General features: G+C 44.9%; 1 protein-coding gene across 1 annotated transcript in view; it reads right to left on the bottom strand.

Annotated features, from left to right (window-relative positions):
- TUSC3 (tumor suppressor candidate 3) overlaps window positions 1-21163 on the bottom strand; it is a 425953-nt gene extending 404790 nt beyond the window's left edge. The window contains exon 1 of the mRNA XM_075347077.1: window positions 21038-21163. Within this exon, the coding sequence (XP_075203192.1) occupies window positions 21038-21124 (87 nt within the window). The 5' untranslated portion in view covers window positions 21125-21163. The remainder of the gene's footprint in view (window positions 1-21037) is intronic.
- Window positions 21164-23502: the final 2339 nt, after the last annotated feature.

The following is a 23502-nucleotide window of genomic DNA, read 5'->3' as shown; positions in this document are numbered from 1 at the left end:
TCCCTTGTGTCCCTGTGACCTCAGGTGTGCAGCCGGAAATCTCGTGTGCATTATGCCTGCCATGCTTGGACCAATAAGTACAATAAAAAGTAAGAAGAAAAAAAGAAAACGCAAAAGGGTGACAGATTCTCTCTAAATACAGTAGAAAGTAAAAATATATTAAAAAAAAAAAAAAAAAAAAAAAAGATTTAAATATACAGTACAGACCAAAAGTTTGGACACACCTTCTCATCTCTAAAGCAACTATTAAGAGGAGACTTTGTGCAGCAGGCCTTCATGGTAAAATAGCTGCTAGGAAACTACTGCTAAGGACAGGCAACAAATAGAAGAGACTTGTTTGGGCTAAAGAACACGAGAAATGGACATTAGACCAGTGGAAGTCTGTGCTTTGGTCTGATGAGTCCAAATTTGAGATCTTTGGATCCAACCACCGTGTCTTTGTAGAAAAGGTGAACAGATGGACTCTACATGCCTGGTTCCCACCGTGAAGCATGGAGGAGGAGGTGTGATGGTGTGGGGGTGCTGAGCTGGTGACACTGTGGGGGATTTATTCAAAACTGAAGGCATACAGAACCAGCATGGCTACCACAGCATCTTGCAGCGGTGTGCTATTCCATCCGGTTTGCGCTTAGTTGGACCATAATTTATTTTTCAACAGGACAATGACCCCAAACACACTTCCAGGCTGTGTAAGAGCTATTTGACTAAGAAGGAGAGTGATGGGGTGCTACGCCAGATGACCTGGTCTCCACAGTCACCAGACCTGAACCTAATCAAGATGGTTTGGGGTAAGCTGGACCGCAGCGTGAAGGCAAAAGGGCCAATAAGTGCTAAGCATCTCTGGGATCTCCTTCAAAACTGTTGGAAGACCATTTCCGGTGACTACCTGTTGATGCTCATCAAGAGAATGCCAAGAGTGTGCAAAGCAGTAATCAAAGCAAAAGGTGGCTACTTTGAAGAACCTAGAATATAAGACATATTTTCAGTTGTTTCGCACTTTAAGTATTTCATTCCACATGTTTTCATTCATAGTTTTGATGTCTTCAATGTGAATCTACAAATTTTTAGAGTCATGAAAATAAAGAAAACTGTTTGAATGAGAAGGTGTGTCCAAACTTTTGGTCAGCCCATCCAGACGTGTGCTTGCTATACAGCTCCTATCATTGAGATGCACAGATCTGAGGAGCAGTGTTAGTTTAGACTGCAGTCCATCCTGACACGTCGTTAGGACAGGTTAACATTTGAATAATGTGACGTTACCATTTTATCTCAATATTGGACAACAATCCCTTTAAAAAAAATTTGAAAAATAAAGACAAAAAACACAATTTCCTTTTTTCCTACTGTACATTTTCCGCTAACATCGAGAAAAAATGAAAATATAAAACTTACAAAAAAGTTAGGCCACATGTATCTCAAAAAAAAAGGAGGTAAACATTATTTGAATAACAAGAGGAGAAATGAAATTAGACTTTTTAAAACCCCAGTGATGAAAAAAACTTGGTTGGTCGGGAATGAGGATACATGCCTGGTCATGAACAGATTAATTATATTGATAACTTACATATATTACAGCTATCATATACAGTGCCTTGTAAAGGTATTAAGCCCCCTTGAATTTTTCAACCATTTCCCACATTTCAGGCTTCAAACATAAAGATAAAAATTTTAATGTTATGGTGAAGAATCAACAAGTGGGGCACAATTGTGAAGGGGAATGAAATTTATTGCTTATTTTAAACTTTTGTAAAATATAAATAACTGGAATTTGGGGCGTGCAATATTATTCATCCCCTTCACTTTCAGTGCAGCAAACTCACTCCAGAAGTTTATTGAGGATCTCTGAATGATCCAATGTTGTCTTAAATGACTGATGATGATAAATATAATCCCCTGTGTGTAATCAAGTCTCCGTATAAATGCACCAGCTCTGTGATAGTCTCTGTGTTCTGTTTAAAGCACAGAGAGCATCATGAAGACCAAGGAACACAACAGGCAGGTCCGTGATCCTGTTGTGGAGAAGTTTAAAGCCGGATTTGGTTACAAAAAGATTTACAAAACTTTATATATCCCAAGGAGCACTGTGCAAGCAATCATATTGAAATGGAAGGCGTATCATACCACTGCAAATCTACCAAGACCCAGCCGTCCCTCAAAAATTTCATCTCAAACAAGGAAAAGACTGATCAGAGATGCAGCCAAGAGGCCCATGATCACTCTGGATGAACTTCAGAGATCTACAGCTGAGGTGGGAGAGTCTGTCCATAGGACAACAATCAGTCATACACTGCACAAATCTGGCCTTTATGGAAGAGTGGCAAGAAGAAAGCCATTTCTCAAAGATATCCATAAAAAGTGTTGTTTAAAGTTTGCCACAAGCCACCTGGGAGACACACCAAACATATGGAAGAAGGTGCTCTGGTCAGATGAAACCAAAATCGAACTTTTTGGGCACAATGCCAAACGATATGTTTGGCGTAAAAGCAACACAGTTCATTACCCTGAACACACCACCCTCACTGTCAAACATGGTGGTGGCAGCATCGTGGTTTGGGCCTGCTTTTCTTCAGCAGGGGCAGGGAAGATGGTTAAAACTCATGGGAAGATGGATGGAGCCAAATACAGGACAATTCTTGAAAAACCTGTTGGAGTCTGCAAAAGACCTGAGACTGGGACGGAGATTTGTCTTCCAACAAAGACAATGATCCCAAACATAATGCAAAATCTACAGTGGAATGGTTCACAAATAAAAGTATCCAGGTGTTAGAATGGGCAAGTCAAAGTCCAGACCTGAATTTAATCGAGAATCTGTGGAAAGAGCTGAAAATTGTTCACAAACGCTCTCCATCCAACCTCACAGAGCGTCAGCTGTTTGCAAAGGAAGAATGGGGAAGAATTTCAGTCTGTCGATGTGCAAAACTGATAGAGACATACCCCAAGCGACTTGCAGGTGTAATCGCAGCAAAAGGTGGCGCTACAAAGTATTAACTTAAAGGGGATGAATAATATTGCAAGCCTCAATTTTCAGGTATTTATTTCTTATAAAAGTTTAAAATAAGCAATACATTTTATTCAACTTCACAATTGTGTCCCACTTGTTGTTGATTGTTCACCACAAAATTTACATTTTTTATCTTTATGTTTGAAGCCTGAAATGTGGGAAAAGGTTGAAAAATTCAAAGGGGCCGAATACTTTCGCAAGGCACTGTAAAATTACCTTACATATACCAGCCCTCAAAAACCTACAATACAGCTAGCAAGGTCTTCTTCTGCCACCATGCGCCTAAAACTATACTAGCAACAGTACAAAGTGCCAGCCGTAGTGCCCAAAGAGCTGTATATAGCTTTACCATCGTCTCACAACATAAACCAGGAAAAACAGTAATCCAATAATGTTACTGCAAAGTGGTAAATGTAAATGACTGTCCTTATGTAAAACGATTATTGCTCCAGACCTATGTAATGGAGACGGCTCCTGGGACTTCTACATGTTTGTGCAGCTTTATGGATGAAAACAAGCAAAATATCAATTTTAAAATTCTGCAATTTTATAGTATGGTCTGATTTCTACAGGACGTTTTGAAAAAATGACTGTAAAATGGCTTTATTGCAGTCACCGATTTGGAAAATTGAGAAATCTGTAACTATATCTATTTATTTATAATCTATTTAATGTACCCATCAATCCTCTATGGTTGTGATGTAATTACATCCTTCAGATGATGCATACTTAAGCAGATGAGCAGTACATTTAATTAAGCATAAATATTAATTTCCTTGACTCATATTGAGATTAATTATTCTATATACTGTAAATGGCTCCAGTTTTGCAGAAATGTATGGTTGTATGGATGCAACCACTATAGACTATTATTTTTAATGAACAGACATGTCATTTAGTATGTAAATATGGTATAACTCATGTTAGGCTGCTTTCAGACTAGGCAATCATTGCTGTCTGTAGGGTTCAAGTACTAGCGCAGACGTAAGACCACGATATACAACTCTTCTAACTCTTCTAAAGATTGACGGAATGACCAATCCAACCCAGTGGGAGTCTCCCAGATCAAAGACAGAAAAGCCGGTAGAGTGGTCTTGCTTTTTGAGTCTCCGTGAGTCTTTGTGGTGCGACCACAACTTTAATATCTGGTTTCTTTCGTAAGTGACCCCTTTGGCAAGCATAACTATCGTTTAGGGTAACTTTTTAGAATAGGCTGTTATTTGTGTGTTTATAAATTTCATTCTCCATTTTTGAGAGTCTATAAATGCCACAATATATAAATTTGTCACCGTTGATTGCCTTCACATATGGTCTTCCCCATCTACTTTAGCTAACGCCGGTTGTGATGGTTGGATATGGGGGGGAAGGAGGTGTATCATGTTGTGGAGATTCCTATTTTAAGCTTGGTTCACTGTCCATTATTTATACTGCTTGTGTGTACATTATATTGTCTGCAGGTAATCACCCCCTGTAGTCAAAGGTTATAGCTTCTTGAAGTGCTTCTATCCCTAGGTGTGGGAGGAGGTGGGCCTGGAATAACCTAACCTCTTTGCTTACCTAGGGTGATGAGTCAGTCTGCTTGAGCACTTGAAGAGAGAAGAAGATTGATCCTCTGGGAGGGGAAAGCTCAGGTTATGACTAGCATGCCAGAGAGACTGTGAAAATCCCCCATTTGCCTGGAAAAGGCCTGCTGGAGGATTGATCCCCGGGACATTGATGCCATTACTGGACAATTTTACTCTCTGTTTTGTGGACTATGTTATGGACCATTTGATTTGCTTGGAATAAATGCTCTTTGCATTGTACAGCCATCTCTCGCTCTGTTGATTGTGTAATATGGGAGAAGGACCCTGTCACACCGGTCCCAGCTAAAGATCAGTGAAATGTGCAGGTGTGAATCATATTATGATATAAAATACGCTACTCACAAAAAGTTAGGGATATTTGGCTTTTTGGTGAAATGTATGGAAACATAAAAAAAATTGTGATATTTTATCATGAAAGTAGGGCACTTAAGTAAAAGCATGCAATGGTGATTTCCTCATCTTAAACAATTTAATGAAACAAAAGCCAACAACAGTGGTGGGTATACCCAAAAAAAATGTCAATGTCTCAACAACTTGTCATTTGGCCTTGAGCATCAATTACAGCTTGACAACAATGTCTCTTGATGTTCTCAAGTCGAGCTATTGTCTGCTGAGGCAGCATCCCTCTCTTCTTGAAGGGTGGCTCTCAGGTCATGGACGTTCTAGGGTACGGTGTTATGAGCCTCTACACGACAAGACAGACAATCCCATAGGTTTTCTATGGGATTCAGGTCTGCAGAAAGTGCATGATGAGCTTGAAAATTGTCATACATGAAGATGAAATTAGGCCTGTGTTGCTCATGCAGAAGCACAGTGACTGGATTAATGATGTTGTTCAAGTAGTAGGGGCTAGTCACTGTACTAGTAAAGTGTAGGGCAGTTCTGTATTGACTAGGCATACCTGCCCACACTGCAACACCACTAAAGGCTTGTCTAGTGACAACAGTGGCTAATAGCGCTCTTCTTAACGTCTTCAACATTGTTGGTGGCCATCATTTCTGCTCAGTGTGAATCAACTTTCATCAGTGAACAATACTGAGGCCCACTGGTTCCTCATCCAGCAAGACTATAATGCCAGTGAATGGTGGTGTGGTCAGGTACCCTTGCAGGTCGTCTAGTATGCAGACCATGGGGATGTAAACTGTTTCAAATGGTCTGATGCAACACTTTTATTCCTCTCACCTCCCATATATGTGACTGGAGTTATATAGCATTCAACATTCGGTTCCAAAGGGCATTGTTCACAAAAAAGTGGTCATCAGTGTGGAATGTGACCAAAGGACATCCACTTCTATGCCTTTCTGTGACTCTTTCAGTCTCTCTGTATCTTTGTTGCAACCTGCTAATGACACTGTCACACTATGCTCAGTGGCCACTTCCTTCTGAGAACATCCTGCTTCAACCCTCAAAATGGTGAAGTACTGCTGATCAACTGTTAAGTGCAATCTTGGTTTCATGATGTCAAAATGTGTACAGCATGATCAGAAGGACTGATCAAATACCAATTCTAATTGAAGCCCAAAATTTATTGGGCAATGATGGAATTTTGTTGTGAATTTTGCCATTAGTCTCATTGCAAGAGAACAGCAAGTTAAGTAACTAGTACTAAAACATTGAACAGTTGTACATGTGCAATCAAAAGATTTAGGTCACCTGAAAAGGTCACAGCGCATTTCAGGATTATCCTGAAATTTCACTAGAAAGCCAAATATCCCTATCTTTTTGTGAGTAGTATACGAGTAGGCTTGTTTCTTAGGCTGGACACCATAATGTGGTAGGTGGGATCCATAGATTTCACCATTCTGTATTGGGCTTTTTTAGACCGGCTCTAATGTCCCTACACAAGCTCCTCTTTCGTTCCACAAGCGTTAGAACTGAACAGTAAATGCAAATGGGTTTTATACCTGCCATATTTTCATCTGAATTTAATGTGATCTCTGCCATTCTCCAATGGATGGCTACGTTCTTAAAAGTAAATCCATTGGAAGTAAGTGTGCTCCACCGATCTCTTCGGTTGTTCCAGCAACATAGAAAGTGAATATTCCCCATTGAACCAAACATGAGCTTCTACGAGGTACAGTTGGTGGCACTATATCCTTATTATAGATTCCGGTCACATCCATCACATTCTTATGCCATACAAAGTCTGGATCTTTACACTTAGATGCGTACTGAAATGTTCAGACACTGCCTCTTTCACTTTTGTAAGCCATGGAAAGAGCACAACTTCCACATTATTCTGCATATAAAGTTGAGAACTTGGTAAGTTAATTTGGGACAACCATAATGACATACAATGTGAATGAAAGGTAATTTAGCAGTAATAAGTGCAGTTGATCTTATGATCCAAAATTTGGTGAAGTGGACATCAGATATAGGAGCATACTTGAACAGTTGGGAAGTGCACAATAAGCACTTCAAACTATTCTTCCGTAGTTATAATTTGGAGCAATACACAATAATCCATCCTTTGAAGGAGTGCACAACTAGGACTACGTCTGTCACAATCGGCCACACAGAACAGGGACCATAAACCTGCACCATGACTCTTTGTTCAGTCACTTCTCATGTATTAGTCTCCTTACTTTAGCTACAATATCCATTGTCACTCGATTCACAGGAGGGTCCTTCAAATTACATTAACCATTGGTAAAGAGTTATCTGGTATCAGCAGAAGATAGTAGATTACAACGAGTTGGGTGAAAATAATACTCCTAATGGGGAAATGTCAAGGTTTTCTACTCCAGTATTTGTTCCTCCTTCTGACAGTACGTGTGGGTAATGTGATTTGTTTGGTCTTTTAGTAGACAATCTAATCAAACCATGTGTCACACAACATATTTCCATCATGGCGCCAAGCTTGGCCTTAATATGTCTATTTGGGAAACTGAGGACCAGATATTTGAGAAACTCTCAGTCACTGCCCATACAAACCGGCAAAAAATGCAACCGAAGGGAGCTGCAGGTACCCAAGTTACATCTTATGGGCCGCAGAGACCTGCTTTTAGCAATCACATGTTTCAGCCAGATTTATATCTGTGCCATAATGGGCTTGAGGCATCTATATTAGAACCAGTAGCCGAACCAATATGGCTGCAATGGTCACACAAGCTACTGATTTATTCACATGCTCTCTGTTGGATTTCTATCTACTGTCTGCTTATAGAGGGTCTGGCCTTGCCTCTGTATAGTAGCCTGGTTTATACTGGAATAAAACACATTACATGGCTAGGAGGAGTGGTTGGCACCTATATATGTGGTAAATATATGGTCCATGACAAGAATCAGCTTCAATCACCTCACAACATATGAATTTACTCACTGAAGGCTAACTGCAAATGTGAAAAAAATTGACATGATAATGAACACTAACATAGTGATATACGACGCCATACACGATGATATATGACGCCATTCACGACAATATACGACACCTTGCACAACTCTGCTTGTGCTCCAAGAAACAGCTGTGCGCTTCTGTCCATTTTGTTTTAGCTATCTTTGGGGTCTCCAGACTAATGCGGGCGTCACACGAGACGATCCATCGTGTGATATGTCGTCAGGGTCACGGTTTTCATGACACACATCCGGCATCATTTGCGACGTCGTTTCGTGTGACACCTACAAGCGTCTCAGAACGATCGCAAATCGGTTACAAATCGTGTATCGTTTACACGTCGTTTATTTTTAAAAAATAGTTTATTCTTCTTTGCGCCGATTGTTCATCGTACCCGGGGCAGCACACATCGCTCCATGTGACACCCCAGGAACGATGAACTGCAGCTTACCTGCGGCCGCCGGCAATGCTGAAGGAAGAAGGTGGGCGGGTTGTTTACATCCCGCTCATCTCCGCCCCTCCGCTTCTATTGGCCAACGGCTGTGTGACGTCGCTGTGATGCCGAACGTCCCACCCCCTTCAGGAAGTGGATGTTTGCCGCCCACAGCGACGTCGCTCAGCAGGTAAGTACGTGTGACGGGGGTTTAACGACTTTGTGCGCCACGGGCAACTAATTGCCCGTGACGCACAAACGACGGAGGCGGGTACGATCGCTCGTGCGATCGCACGATAGATCGTATCGTGTGACGCCCGCATAAGACCCCCCCAACAGTCAAAACGTGGATATAACACTTGGAGCGTGCGAGGTGCTGAAGAAAATAAAGTGAGGCGATTGAAGATAAGTGTGGCATAGTTTTAACACAATCTCATAGTAGTGATAACTGTAACTGTTTAATTTCATTAGGGAATTGTTTGTCTGTGGTACTGTGAAAAAGCAAAAAAAGTGTGGCTAGTGATTTAATCAGTAGTATTAGCCACACCTGTTTCTAGAAGCTTCTACCAGCTTCTGCTAGTCCTTGTAGAACTATATAAACCAGCCAGAGCAAGCGAGGTGCTAAAGTAAAGTGAGGCATAGTTTGACACAAGAACACAGTTTGAATTTATCCTTATACGTTTCCCATTGTTTGTTTTTTCTACTTTACTGTTTATCCCCATTTGATAGGTGCTCCATGGACAATGCTACCAGGTGTGTATCTTGTCAGATGTATGCATGCCTTGAGCAGCCGTTCGAGGGTGAATATGTCTGCACTCGTTGCAAGCATGTTGCGTATTTGGAAGCCAAGGTAACTGATCTAAATAAGCAGCTTGCAACACTCAGGGGCATTGCAAACCTGGAGAGGAGTTTAGAGCTCACTGAGCTTTCTCTGGCTGGGGCCAGTGATATGGAGGAGGGTGGAGGTGGAGAAGATCAGGACCCAGAGGTAGGTAGCTGGGTAACAGAAGAAGAGGTAGGGGGGAAAGTGTCAGGGAGCCTAGTCCTGACCTGGCACAACCTAGTAAATATGCCTGTTTGACTGATATTAGGAATGAAGGGCCAGGACTAGGATCACTACAGCAGGATGTTGCTCCTAGCAACCAGGAAAACAACTGCTGTAGGAAGGAGGGAAATAGGAGTGCAGCAAAGCTCAGACAGATGTTGTTGGTAGGGGACTCTATAATTAGGCGGACAGACAGGGTCATCTGTCGCCGAGACCGTGAATGCCGAACAGTGTGTTGTCTGCCGGGTGCTCGGGTTCGGCATATTGTGGATCGGATAGACAGATTGCTGGGTGGGGCTGGGGAAAACCCAGCGGTCATGGTGCACATTGGTGCTAATGACTAAGTTAGAGGCAGGTGGAAGGTCCTTAAAAATGATTACAGGGAACTAGGAGAGAAGCTGAAGTCCAGGACCTCCAAGGTGGTGTTTTCAGAAATACTACCGGTGCCACGAGCGTCACTAGAAAGACAGCGGGAGCTTAGGGAGATAAATACATGGCTTAGAAATTGGTGCAGGAAGGAAGGGTTCGAGTTCATGGAGAACTGGGCCGACTTCTCAGTCGACTACAGGCTCTACGGTAGGGACGGGCTGCACCTCAATGGGGAGGGTGCAGCTGTGCTGGGGGAGAAAATGGTCAGACGGATGGAGGAGCTTTTAAACTAGGATCTGGGGGGAGGGAGGGTAGTGGAGCAAAAAAGGGGATAGATAGAGCACATAGAGACAGTGACATGTTAGGGGTCAATGAAGGAGTAGGGGGGATGGGACATGCAAGGAACGTAGGGAGTCTAGGAGTAATAAAGGTGTTAATAGTATTAAATGTCTACTAGCAAATGCAAGAAGTCTTGCAAACAAAATGAATGAATTGGAGACTCTTATGTCAACCATGGATTATGATGTGGTGGGCATTACAGAAACCTGGCTGGATGAAAGCCATGACTGGGTGACAAACATACAGGGTTATAGTACATTTAAAACGGACAGGAAAGACAAAAAAGGTGGTGGGGTGTGTATATTTATCAAATCTGTTGAATTATGACATTCGGGGGAACTGCAACAAGGTAGAGTCAGTATGGGTAAATGTACATGAGGAGGGGAATAATGGAAAAATGCTAATTGGAGTTTGCTATAAGCCTCCAAACATACCTGAACAAATAGAGGGTGAAATGCTGGAACAAATTGAAAAGGCAGCTAATAATAATAATCGGGTTCTTATTATGGGGGATTTCAACTATCCAGACATACAGAGGGACATAGAATCTTCTGGTTCTGCTAAAAGCTGTAAGTTCTTATCTACTATTCAAGACCATTTCCTCTCTCAGATGGTAGGTGAACCGACCAGGGGAGATAATTTGCTAGATCTGGTCCTGTCAAATAGACCGGATACAATTTCAGATCTACAGGTCCGGGAGCACTTGGGCACCAGCGATCATAATATGGTAAGCTTCAACGTAATATTCAATAGAACATTTCAAAGGGAAAATGCTAAAACCTGGAATTTTAGGAAAGCTGATTTCAACAAATTAAGGGAAGAGCTTAAATGTGTAGATTGGGACGAAGTCATGATAACTGGGGATACTAAACATAAATGGGGTAAGTTTAAGGATATACTACTAGAGTCCTATAAACAACTTATACCCTCTGGTAATAAAATGTCCAGGAATAAAAAGAAACCACTATGGATAAAGAAGACTGTACAAAGTATAATAAAACAAAAACAAAGGGCATTTAAAATCTTAAAGGCTGAGAATACAGAAATAGCATTTCAGAAGTATAAAGATATCAATAGGAAATGTAAAAAAGAAATCAAACAAGCAAAACTAGCTACTGAAACAAAAATCGCCAATGACATTAATAAAAATCCCAAAATCTTTTATAAATACATTAATGCTAAAAGCAAAACAAAGGATAGTATCGGCCCCTTAAAATATAATAACATGTTAGTTATAGAGGACAAACAAAAGACTGAGATATTAAATAGGCATTTCTCATCTGTGTTCACCAAGGAACTGACTGTACCAGGGATCATTCAACAAGTGAAAAATCAAAGTTCCCCACCCGATATAATTAATTTAACACAAGATGAAGTATGCCTACGTCTGAGTAAATTAAACATTGACAAATCCCCAGGGCCAGATGCCATTCATCTACGAATATTGAGGGAATTGAGCTCCGTAATCGACAGACCGGTGTATCTAATCTTTTTAGATTCTCTTGTAACAGGGTTGGTGCCTCAGGATTGGAGGATTGCTGATGTGGTACCGATATATTTAAGAAAGGTAAGAGGGTAGATCCAGACAACTACCGTCCAGTAAGCCTGACATCAGTAGTATGCAAAGTTTTTGAGGGCATATTAAGGGATGACATGCAAAAATATGTTGCAGAAAATAATATAATAACTGACAAACAGCATGGATTCATGAAAGATAAGTCGTGTCTAATCAACTTGTTGGGGTTCTATGAGGGGGTAAGTGCAAACCTGGATATTGGTAATGCACCTGATGTGATTTGGACTTTGCAAAGGCATTTGATACTGTACCACATAATAGCCTTATACTAAAGCTCCAGAAGCAAGTAGTAGGGGAAACTATATGCAACTGGGTAAGGAATTGGCAAAAAGATAGGAAACAAAGAGTAGTCATAAATGGTACATTCTCTAAATGGGCTATAGTCAGCAGTGGGGTGCCGCAGGGATCTGTGCTAGGACCGATCCTTTTTAATCTCTTTATTAATGACCTTGTGGATGAGATTGATAGTAAAGTGTCAGTCTTTGCTGATGACACCAAACTATGTAGGATATTAAAAACTGACCTTGATAGTACAATATTACAAAAAGATCTGGATAAGATGTCAGAATGGGCAGATACTTGGCAAATGAGATTTAATGTTGATAAATGTAAAGTAATGCACCTAGGACGGAGTAATCCTATAGCTGCATATACATTAAATGGAAGTAAACTCGGGACTACAGAACAGGAGAAGGACTTGGGTATTCTCATTACAAATAAAGTGAGCAGCAGCACTCAATGTCAAGCAGCAGCTGCTAAAGCAAACAAGATTCTAGGGTGTATAAAAAGAGAGATAAGATCCCGTGATCCCAACGTATTGTTACCTCTCTATAAATCACTTGTAAGGCCACATCTGGAATATGGGATCCAGTTTTGGGCTCCACATTTTAAAAAGGACATTCAGAAGTTAGAGTCAGTTCAAAGGAGGGCAACTAGACTACTACAAGGAATGGAAGGCCTCCTATATGATGACAGGTTGAAAAAGTTAGATATGTTTAGCTTAGAAAAAAAGACGTCTCAGAGGAGATCTCATTTATATGTATAAATACATGTGTGGTCAATATAAAGGACTGGCACATAACTTATTCCTTCCAAAGATAATACTAAGGACCAGGGGGCACTCACTGCGAGTGGAAGAAAAGCGATTCCGACAGCTAAATAGGAAAGGGTTCTTTACAGTTAGAGCAGTCAGACTGTGGAATGCCGACCACAAGAGGTAGTAATGGCAGATACTATAACAGCTTTTAAAAAAGGGCTGGATGATTTCCTCAGTACACAAAACATTGTTGGTTATAAATGACTTAGTGACCAAATGTAGAACTGGTGGAGGAAGGGTGAACTAGATGGACCTAGGTCTTTTTTCAACCTAAGTAACTACGTAACTATGTAACACATCAAAAGTGTTTTGAAAAGTTTATTTACCATTTAAATTTAATATGACAAAATAATCTGTATTTCAGTATTTCAAGTGAACCTGTCAGGTGCAATATGCAGCCAGAACCATGAGCAGTTCTGGGTGCATATTGCTAATCCCTGCCTAACCGGCCCTGTGTCTAGTAGCATAAAGAGATCTCTAGAAAACGTATTTCTAAAGATCCCATAAGATATGCTAATGAGCGCAAGGACTAGTCACAAGGGCATTATTTCCCCGAATAATCAGCCCTCTTAGCATGTTAGTATGCCCACAGGGACGTGCTAACATGCTATTCAATGCCCATTGCCAAGCGCAATCGGCGGTGACGCCCAGACCGGTGTCCGTTGTCCCCACCTCAGACGCTGATCATAAGTTTTCGGCCCTTCCAGTCACACGCACTAGACCTCTCTGAAGCCAGGACGCGTGCACCCGACTTCATAGTGCGCATGACCAGAAGTGCCCGGACTTGTGATCATGTGCACTGACCCTAAACCCAGCGTCTGAGGTGGTAACAACGGACACGGATATGCACGTCACCTCCAATGATGCTGGGCAATGGGCATTGAATAGCATGTTTGTACACCCCTGTGGGCATACTGACATGCTAAGAGGGAGGACTAGTTGGGGGAACGAATGCCCTTGCAACTAGTCCCTGCACTCATTAGCATATCATAAAGGAGCTTTAGAAATACTTTTTCTAGAGATCTCTTTCTCTATGCTAGTGTACACAGGGACGGTTAGGCAGGGATTAGCAATATACACCCAGAACTGCTCTGTATCTTTTTATATCAGGAAATATCATAATGATCCTGAAAATGTGTCCATCACTAGGAGGTGACCTTGATAATATACTCATGTAACATGAGTCCCAGTGGATATTAAAGGGAGTCTATTAGCAGGTTTTTACTATGTAATCTAAGAGCATCACAATGTAGGAGACCCTGAGTACAGCAATGTATCTCTTACTGAGAAGTGTTTTATAATTTTAATACAATCAATATTTTATCAGCAAAAAATGATCATCACTAGAGGACAGGTGGCCTCTAGCCTAGCCACGCCCCCAGCACTGATTTGCACCTGTCACTATACAATGTGCACAAGCTGTGGTGTGGGCGGGTTCTGTGACTTTGACTCACTACTGCTGCACCCAGAAAGGTAAATGATGCATCACTAGAATCAAGGTCTCAGCCCCTACATCATGGTGCAATCTAACTAGAAAGCAAAAACCTGCTGTCAGATTCCCTTTAAGAATGTATATATTCAAACATTTGGGATCTTAAAGGGTAAATACTATTTAAATATTTTAAAACTATTTTGGTATATAATGTTCATACATAAATGTGTTGCATATGGGAGGGGGGGTCCAGGTCCTGAGGGGTTTACCAGGAAGTGATAGGTTTCCATAAGGATGTTAGACATTTTAACGCTCCAACTAGGTGGCTAGGAGGAGGAGGGAATGGGTCAGGGTCACCCTTTACGGCATCTAGAAAAATGTTTTATTTCTTTTAGTTCCTTGGCCACGCAGGAGTGGAGACATAGCCTTTATGAGCCAGCTGAGATGTGACATCAGTGCCATGCCATAGTGTCCCTTCAGCTCGGGCTCTGGTCACATCTTGTTACAGATATATCTTGGAAGGAGAAAAAGCTGCACTATATCCCGTTGTATAGGCACTCTGGCATATGTCGCCTGTAAACTCGCAAGAAACAAAATATTGCGAAGAATATAACCTATTTGAGCAACGCGTCTGCATAACAAAATAGTCAACTATGCTTTTCTGTACCGTAAGAAAGGCCTTTTATATGTACGGGCCCTATAGACCAAAATGACTCACGTTTGTCATGTGAATGGAGTCCTAGCAATTTGCTGTATAGAATAGATGAAAAACATAGGATTGGTGAGGGTTCAACCACTATTAAGCCCCAAACCTATCTTGCGAGCAGGGGTCTCAGAATCTGCTGTGTGTGGAGCAGCAGTGTGTGGCCATAGCTCCATTCACAGTGGTAGTCAGGCACCACCCATAGAAGTAACTACAAGGGTGGCTACAGCTCCAGTCACACTACACACCATTGGTAATTAGGTACCACCCATAAAAGTGGCTACAGCTCCAGTCACACTACATGCCAGTGGTAATCAGGCACCACCCATAGAAGTGGCTACAGCTCCAGTCACACTACATGCCAGTGGTAATCAGGCACCACCCATAGAAGTGGCTACAGCTCCAGTCACACTACATGCCGGTGGTAATCAGGCACCACCCATAGAAGTGGCTACAGCTCCAGTCACACTACATGCCAGTGGTAATCAGGTACCACCCATAGAAGTGGCTGCAGCTCCAGTCACACTACATGCCAGTGGTAATCAGGTACCACCCATAGAAGTGGCTACAGCTCCATTCACACTACATGCCAGTGGTAATCAGGTACCACCCATAAAAGTGGCTACAGCTCCATTCACACTACATGCCAGTGGTAATCAGGTACCACCCATAAAAGTGGCTACAGCTCCATTCACACTACATGCCAGTGGTATTCAGGCACCACCTATAGAAGTGGCTGCAGCTCCAGTCACACTACATGCCAGTGGTAATCAGGCACCACCTATAGAAGTGGCTGCAGCTCCAGTCACACTACATGCCAGTGGTATTCAGGCACCACCCATAGAAGTGGCTACAGCTCCAGTCACACTACATGCCAGTGGTAATCAGGCACCACCCATAGAAGTGGCTACAGCTCCAGTCACACTACATGCCATTGGTAATCAGGCACCACCCATAGAAGTGGCTACAGCTCCAGTCACACTACATGCCAGTGGTAATCAGGCACCACCCATAGAAGTGGCTACAGCTCCAGTCACACTACATGCCATTGGTAATCAGGCACCACCCATAGAAGTGGCTACAGCTCCAGTCACACTACATGCCAGTGGTAATCAGGCACCACCCATAGAAGTGGCTACAGCTCCAGTCACACTACATGCCAGTGGTAATCAGGTACCACCCATAGAAATGGCTACAGCTCCAGTCACACTACATGCCAGTGGTAATCAGGCACCACCTATAGAAGTGGCTGCAGCTCCAGTCACACTACATGCCAGTGGTAATCAGGTACCACCCATAGAAGTGGCTACAGCTCCATTCACACTACATGCCAGTGGTAATCAGGCACCACCTATAGAAGTGGCTGCAGCTCCAGTCACACTACATGCCAGTGGTATTCAGGCACCACCCATAGAAGTGGCTACAGCTCCAGTCACACTACATGCCAGTGGTAATCAGGCACCACCCATAGAAGTGGCTACAGCTCCAGTCACACTACATGCCATTGGTAATCAGGCACCACCCATAGAAGTGGCTACAGCTCCAGTCACACTACATGCCAGTGGTAATCAGGCACCACCCATAGAAGTGGCTACAGCTCCAGTCACACTACATGCCATTGGTAATCAGGCACCACCCATAGAAGTGGCTACAGCTCCAGTCACACTACATGCCAGTGGTAATCAGGCACCACCCATAGAAGTGGCTACAGCTCCAGTCACACTACATGCCAGTGGTAATCAGGCACCACCCATAGAAGTGGCTACAGCTCCAGTCACACTACATGCCAGTGGTAATCAGGTACCACCCATAGAAGTGGCTACAGCTCCAGTCACACTACATGCCAGTGGTAATCAGGCACCACCCATAGAAGTGGCTACAGCTCCAGTCACACTACATGCCAGTGGTAATCAGGTACCACCCATAAAAGTGGCTACAGCTCCATTCACACTACATGCCAGTGGTAATCAGGCACCACCCATAGAAGTGGCTACAGCTCCAGTCACACTACATGCCAGTGGTAATCAGGCACCACCTATAGAAGTGGCTGCAGCTCCAGTCACACTACATGCCAGTGGTAATCAGGTACCACCCATAGAAGTGGCTACAGCTCCATTCACACTACATGCCAGTGGTAATCAGGTACCACCCATAAAAGTGGCTACAGCTCCATTCACACTACATGCCAGTGGTAATCAGGCACCACCCATAGAAGTGGCTACAGCTCCAGTCACACTACATGCCAGTGGTAATCAGGCACCACCTATAGAAGTGGCTGCAGCTCCAGTCACACTACATGCCAGTGGTATTCAGGCACCACCCATAGAAGTGGCTACAGCTCCAGTCACACTACATGCCAGTGGTAATCAGGCACCACCCATAGAAGTGGCTACAGCTCCAGTCACACTACATGCCAGTGGTAATCAGGCACCACCCATAGAAGTGGCTACAGCTCCAGTCACACTACATGCCATTGGTAATCAGGCACCACCCATAGAAGTGGCTACAGCTCCAGTCACACTACATGCCAGTGGTAATCAGGCACCACCCATAGAAGTGGCTACAGCTCCAGTCACACTACATGCCAGTGGTAATCAGGCACCACCCATAGAAGTGGCTACAGCTCCAGTCACACTACATGCCAGTGGTAATCAGGTACCACCCATAGAAATGGCTACAGCTCCAGTCACACTACATGCCAGTGGTAATCAGGCACCACCTATAGAAGTGGCTGCAGCTCCAGTCACACTACATGCCAGTGGTAATCAGGTACCACCCATAGAAGTGGCTACAGCTCCATTCACACTACATGCCAGTGGTAATCAGGCACCACCTATAGAAGTGGCTGCAGCTCCAGTCACACTACATGCCAGTGGTATTCAGGCACCACCCATAGAAGTGGCTACAGCTCCAGTCACACTACATGCCAGTGGTAATCAGGCACCACCCATAGAAGTGGCTACAGCTCCAGTCACACTACATGCCATTGGTAATCAGGCACCACCCATAGAAGTGGCTACAGCTCCAGTCACACTACATGCCAGTGGTAATCAGGCACCACCCATAGAAGTGGCTACAGCTCCAGTCACACTACATGCCAGTGGTAATCAGGCACCACCCATAGAAGTGGCTACAGCTCCAGTCACACTACATGCCAGTGGTAATCAGGTACCACCCATAGAAGTGGCTACAGCTCCAGTCACACTACATGCCAGTGGTAATCAGGTACCACCCATAGAAGTGGCTACAGCTCCAGTCACACTACATGCCAGTGGTAATCAGGTACCACCCATAGAAGTGGCTACAGCTCCAGTCACACTACATGCCAGTGGTAATCAGGCACCACCCATAGAAGTGGCTACAGCTCCAGTCACACTACATGCCAGTGGTAATCAGGCACCACCCATAGAAGTGGCTACAGCTCCAGTCACACTACATGCCAGTGGTAATCAGGCACCACCCATAGAAGTGGCTACAGCTCCAGTCACACTACATGCCATTGGTAATCAGGCACCACCCATAGAAGTGGCTACAGCTCCAGTCACACTACATGCCAGTGGTAATCAGGCACCACCCATAGAAGTGGCTACAGCTCTAGTCACACTACATGCCAGTGGTAATCAGGCACCACCCATAGAAGTGGCTACAGCTCCAGTCACACTACATGCCAGTGGTAATCAGGTACCACCCATAGAAGTGGCTACAGCTCCAGTCACACTACATGCCAGTGGTAATCAGGCACCACCCATAGACGTGGCTACAGCTCCAGTCACACTACATGCCAGTGGTAATCAGGCACCACCCATAGAAGTGGCTACAGCTCCAGTCACACTACATGCCAGTGGTAATCAGGTACCACCCATAGAAGTGGCTAGAGCTCCAGTTACACTATATGCCAGTGGTAGTCAGAAGTGACTACTTAGGTGGCTACAGACATTCACTATCATTCCCCTGACAAAGGGAAGCTCTGGACGCCCGTTCTCATGACTGGTGGAGATCCAAGCAGCTGATCAGCCTGTGGTGATGCAGATATGCAAGATGCAGTTGGTAGGACAACACCTAAGCAGTTTTCTATCTATGGAATAACTTCATGATTGCTGGGGGTCCAGCAGCTGGGATTTTACAATCTTGAGAACTTTGTGGGGTGTTGGATCATGGCACTGCTGCTCCATTCATTCTTAATGGCACTGACGGTGACAGCCGCCAGCACTTATTTGGTCTTTGGTGCTCCCATAATAATGAATGGAGCAGCAGTGCGCTTGATCCAACACCGCTCCATTCACACAAGGCTCTTCAGATCCCCATTTTGTGGGATCAATAGATTTCCCAGCGATCTGACCCCCAACAATTGGGACATTGTTCCCTATTCCAGTAAGGGGATAACTTTCAAACTTCAAAATACTCCTTTAGACAACTTGCCACCATGTTTGTGCATATGGAGGGAGTGCTATGCTCTTTTAAGTGCTTGTCCCCTAGTAAAAATTAACTTATTTTTTTAAATATTGAATGTGACAGTGATTAGAAATCTAGTGAGCAGCCATATGCAGATTAGGCTGGAAGTGCACTGGGGGGTGCCAACTCATGTTAAAGACCCCGTCCACGTGCTATAACCACCCCCAGTGCACTCACTGCCTGATCTGTACTGCACTTCACTGGATTTCTCATGACGGGCTCATCAGAGGGCTATAGAAAGAGGATCAATATTATTGGGGGACAATCACACACATCTATACCACTGCCTCCACGTATAAAAGTGTGCGGTTACCTGCTGTACCACTACATCCCTGACCACTAAGGATGGAGAACACACAGGGTGAGCAAAGGCTCCAGAGAGGACAGCCTGGGGAGGAGGACAGCCTGGGGAGGAGAACAGCCTGGGGAGGAGGACAGCCTGGGGAGGAGGACAGCCTGGGGAGGAGGACAGCCTGGGGAGGAGGACAGCCTGGGGAGGACGACAGCCTGGGGAGGAGGACAGCCTGGGGAAGAGGACAGCCTGGGGAAGAGGACAGCCTGGGGAAGAGGACAGCCTGGGGAAGAGGACAGCCTGGGGAAGAGGACAGCCTGGGGAAGAGGGCAGCCTGGGGAAGAGGGCAGCCTGGGGAAGAGGGCAGCCTGGGGAAGAGGACAGCCTGGGGAAGAGGACAGCCTGGGGAAGAGGACAGCCTGGGGAAGAGGACAGCCTGGGGAAGAGGACAGCCTGGGGAAGAGGACAGCCTGGGGAAGAGGACAGCCTGGGGAAGAGGGCAGCCTGGGGAAGAGGGCAGCCTGGGGAAGAGGGCAGCCTGGGGAAGAGGACAGCCTGGGGAAGAGGGCAGCCTGGGGAAGAGGGCAGCCTGGGGAAGAGGGCAGCCTGGGGAAGAGGACAGCCTGGGGAAGAGGACAGCCTGGGGAAGAGGACAGCCTGGGGAAGAGGACAGCCTGGGGAAGAGGACAGCCTGGGGAAGAGGACAGCCTGGGGAAGAGGACAGCCTGGGGAAGAGGACAGCCTGGGGAAGAGGACAGCCTGGGGAAGAGGACAGCCTGGGGAAGAGGACAGCCTGGGGAGGACGACAGCCTGGGGAGGACGACAGCCTGGGGAGGACGACAGCCTGAGGAGGAGGACAGGCTGGGAGGGAAAAATACACAGCAGTATGACAGCAGCCATTGCGGGTGCAGGGTGACACCTCCCTGCTCTCTGCTGTTATGCATGTACAGAGCTGTCAGTGATACAAGCAGCACAGCCAGCATCTGCACACATACAGCACACACACACATATAGAATGCGCGCACACACAGTCAGCACCTGTACACACACACAGAATACACACAGAAAGCCAGCACCTGTACACAATGCGTGCACACACAGCCAGCACCTGCACACACACACTGTCAGCAGCTGAGACCACACACACACACACACACACACACACACACACACACTCACACACACACACACTCACACACACATACATACATACACAGTCAGCACCTGTACACACACACTGTCAGCAACTGAGACCCTACACGCACACTGCACAGCCTACATATACATACATACATATACACACACTGCCAGCACCTGCATCCCTACATACACTACACACACACACACACTGCCTGCACACTGTGCAGTGACATTACCTCCTTCTTCTTCTGTCCTCCTCCCATGTGCAGGCACAGGACCAGGAGCAGCAGATGCTGGAGAGCGGCTCTCATGCTGGACGCCATGACTGTGGAGTTTCCCCATCAGCACCTGCTCTGCTGTCAGCCTCCCTCACTGGCTGCTCTGTCAGCCAATCAGCGCCGGAGGATGACGCAGAGCATCACTGGTAGTGTAGTCCTGTCAGGTCGCTCAGGACTACAGCGGCCGGAGCCTCCCGTGCTCGCGGCTCGTGTTATGCCAAGGACAGCAGCCACAATGGCAGCCAGCAGGCGGGCACGTGTTCTGTCATCCAGGCTGGGCCGCACATAGCATCACTGATACATAGCATCAGTAGCAACAAGTTCCATGAAATATCCATACATAAAGGAGAACACAGAGCACACATGATGGTGAGAGGCAGAAGGGAAAACAATGGCGGACCAGCTGCGATATAAACTACCAGATGCACAATGTGCTCAACGAGTATATGCAGACTTTGTAATATCCCCACCGGTTGCAACACAATATTCACACTAAACCCAAGGTATAAAGTGCATCCAGTGATCCCGGACACGGAAAATACCATAATGCAGTGTTCCAAAAAAATCACTAACGACATCTAGGAATACTTTTTCACAGTTGTATGTATGACACAGACCAAATGGGACAAGTCAAGAAGAGTGAACGAAGGGTAAAACAATGACGTGCACAGTGCTTACAGTACCGCAGATAAAAAGGAGCACAGAAACAAGATTAAGGGGAAATAATTAAAATGATCCCTTAAGACTATACAGTGCTGCAGCAGTGATCTGCATAAAAAGATGCAGGAAGCCTGAGCAACAGACGTAATCAATAGTCTTACCCATGTTGGAACATCAAATAAGGTTTTCCAGCAGGTCACAGCTGTGTAATTTACACACGGTATGTAAAGAGAACCAGCCAGCAGGATTTTGTTATGAGGCCTGTTTCACACGTCAGTGAAAAACACAGACATTATTCACTGACGTGTTAAAAATGCATATGTCCCTCCGTGTGCTGTGATTCATGGCACATGTGGGTTCTACATGTGCGATCTGTGATCCGTGATAGCACATACCGGTAAACTCACCTGTACCCGCTCCTGCTGCCCGTGGTGCTGAAGTCTCCCGGATGCTATGTCCGGCCGCTGTGTCTCTCACCGCTGCAGCTACTTCCAGGTCAACTGTGCTATGCATAAATGCATATGCATGAGAATAATGAGCCGGGCTGGAAGCAGCAGATAGCAGCGGCCGGAGACAGCGTCGCTGGAGAAGCTTTTTAATAAAAAGCTTTTTATTTTCAATGTACATGTTTTTCTGGTACGTGTTTCACGGATCACACCATAGTGTGGTCCATGGGATATCAGTGATGCCAAAAAAACGGACATGTCTCCGTGTGGAAATCACGGACACGCGTGTGTGCCATACAGAAACATGGTTACTGAAAAATCACTGATGTGTGTGCTTTTGTGGGTCTGGTTCTCGGCATTTATTCCTTCGGCGTCCTCCTGGCTTTCCCCCTTTTCTGTATTTGTATACCGCGCCATCATTGCTATTGTTAGTGGCACGTGCACACTGCCACAGTACTCAGGTCTTCATTAAAATGGCGCCGGAGTCCACGTATGCACGCACCACAATCTCCAGCGCCATTATATTGAAGACACTGTGGTGAAGACTACAAGCAGCAGGGGCACGAGCGCAGTTTTTAAATAAGTAAATAAGTCTGCGCACGCACCAATGCCTCTCAGAGTCTTCACCTCAATCAGGAGCTAAAACCGTGACCACCAAATTACAACAACAAGTAAGGGAGGATTTTCTATACTTGAAGCTGCATTGAAGCCACCAAACCTCTAGGCAGATGATATTGGTACCTGCAAGTACATCTGTATATAGCAGTGTATTTTTATCTCCCTATACTCTAGAGAGAGAATAACATAAACATTTTTTCATCCTTCAAAATTACTACAAATTCAAAAAATTATGAAAACAATTGCAAAAATATAATTTTAACTGAACTTTGTTAAAAAATAATAAACCTCACAATTGAGAAAATAACAGACATATTTGGTGTCCCTGTAATTGTAGCGTTGCATGGGGCCTCAGGGTACTCGTCACCGGGCCAGTGATTTCTTTGGGTTGCTGTGACGGGCCTGACCCGGCTACCTGGGCCTCGTCAGCTAGATGAAAAGACAAACAGGTGTCTAGTGTAAATGGGGATGGAAGGAGGACGACGGGTCCCTGGGAAGAATGTCGCCGGTTGCCATGGCAATTGGGTCTCTGCCTCCTCTGCCGTAGACCCTTCCTGCAACTTTTCCTAACCCAGGGCGGTGTTGGATGGGAATGGGGGATGCTTCGCAGCACCACCCGCGATGTGCGGCCAGGAATTATAGCCGCCGCTTCATAGTCTCTCTCCGGGGCAGATGTTGGGTGCAGCCAGGATGGTATCA

The sequence above is a fragment of the Anomaloglossus baeobatrachus genome, chromosome 1 (assembly GCF_048569485.1).
Source record: "Anomaloglossus baeobatrachus isolate aAnoBae1 chromosome 1, aAnoBae1.hap1, whole genome shotgun sequence".
In the NCBI taxonomy this organism is placed as follows: domain Eukaryota; kingdom Metazoa; phylum Chordata; class Amphibia; order Anura; family Aromobatidae; genus Anomaloglossus; species Anomaloglossus baeobatrachus.
Note: the sequence above shows the minus strand (reverse complement) of the source record. Positions and strands in the feature narration are given on the sequence as shown.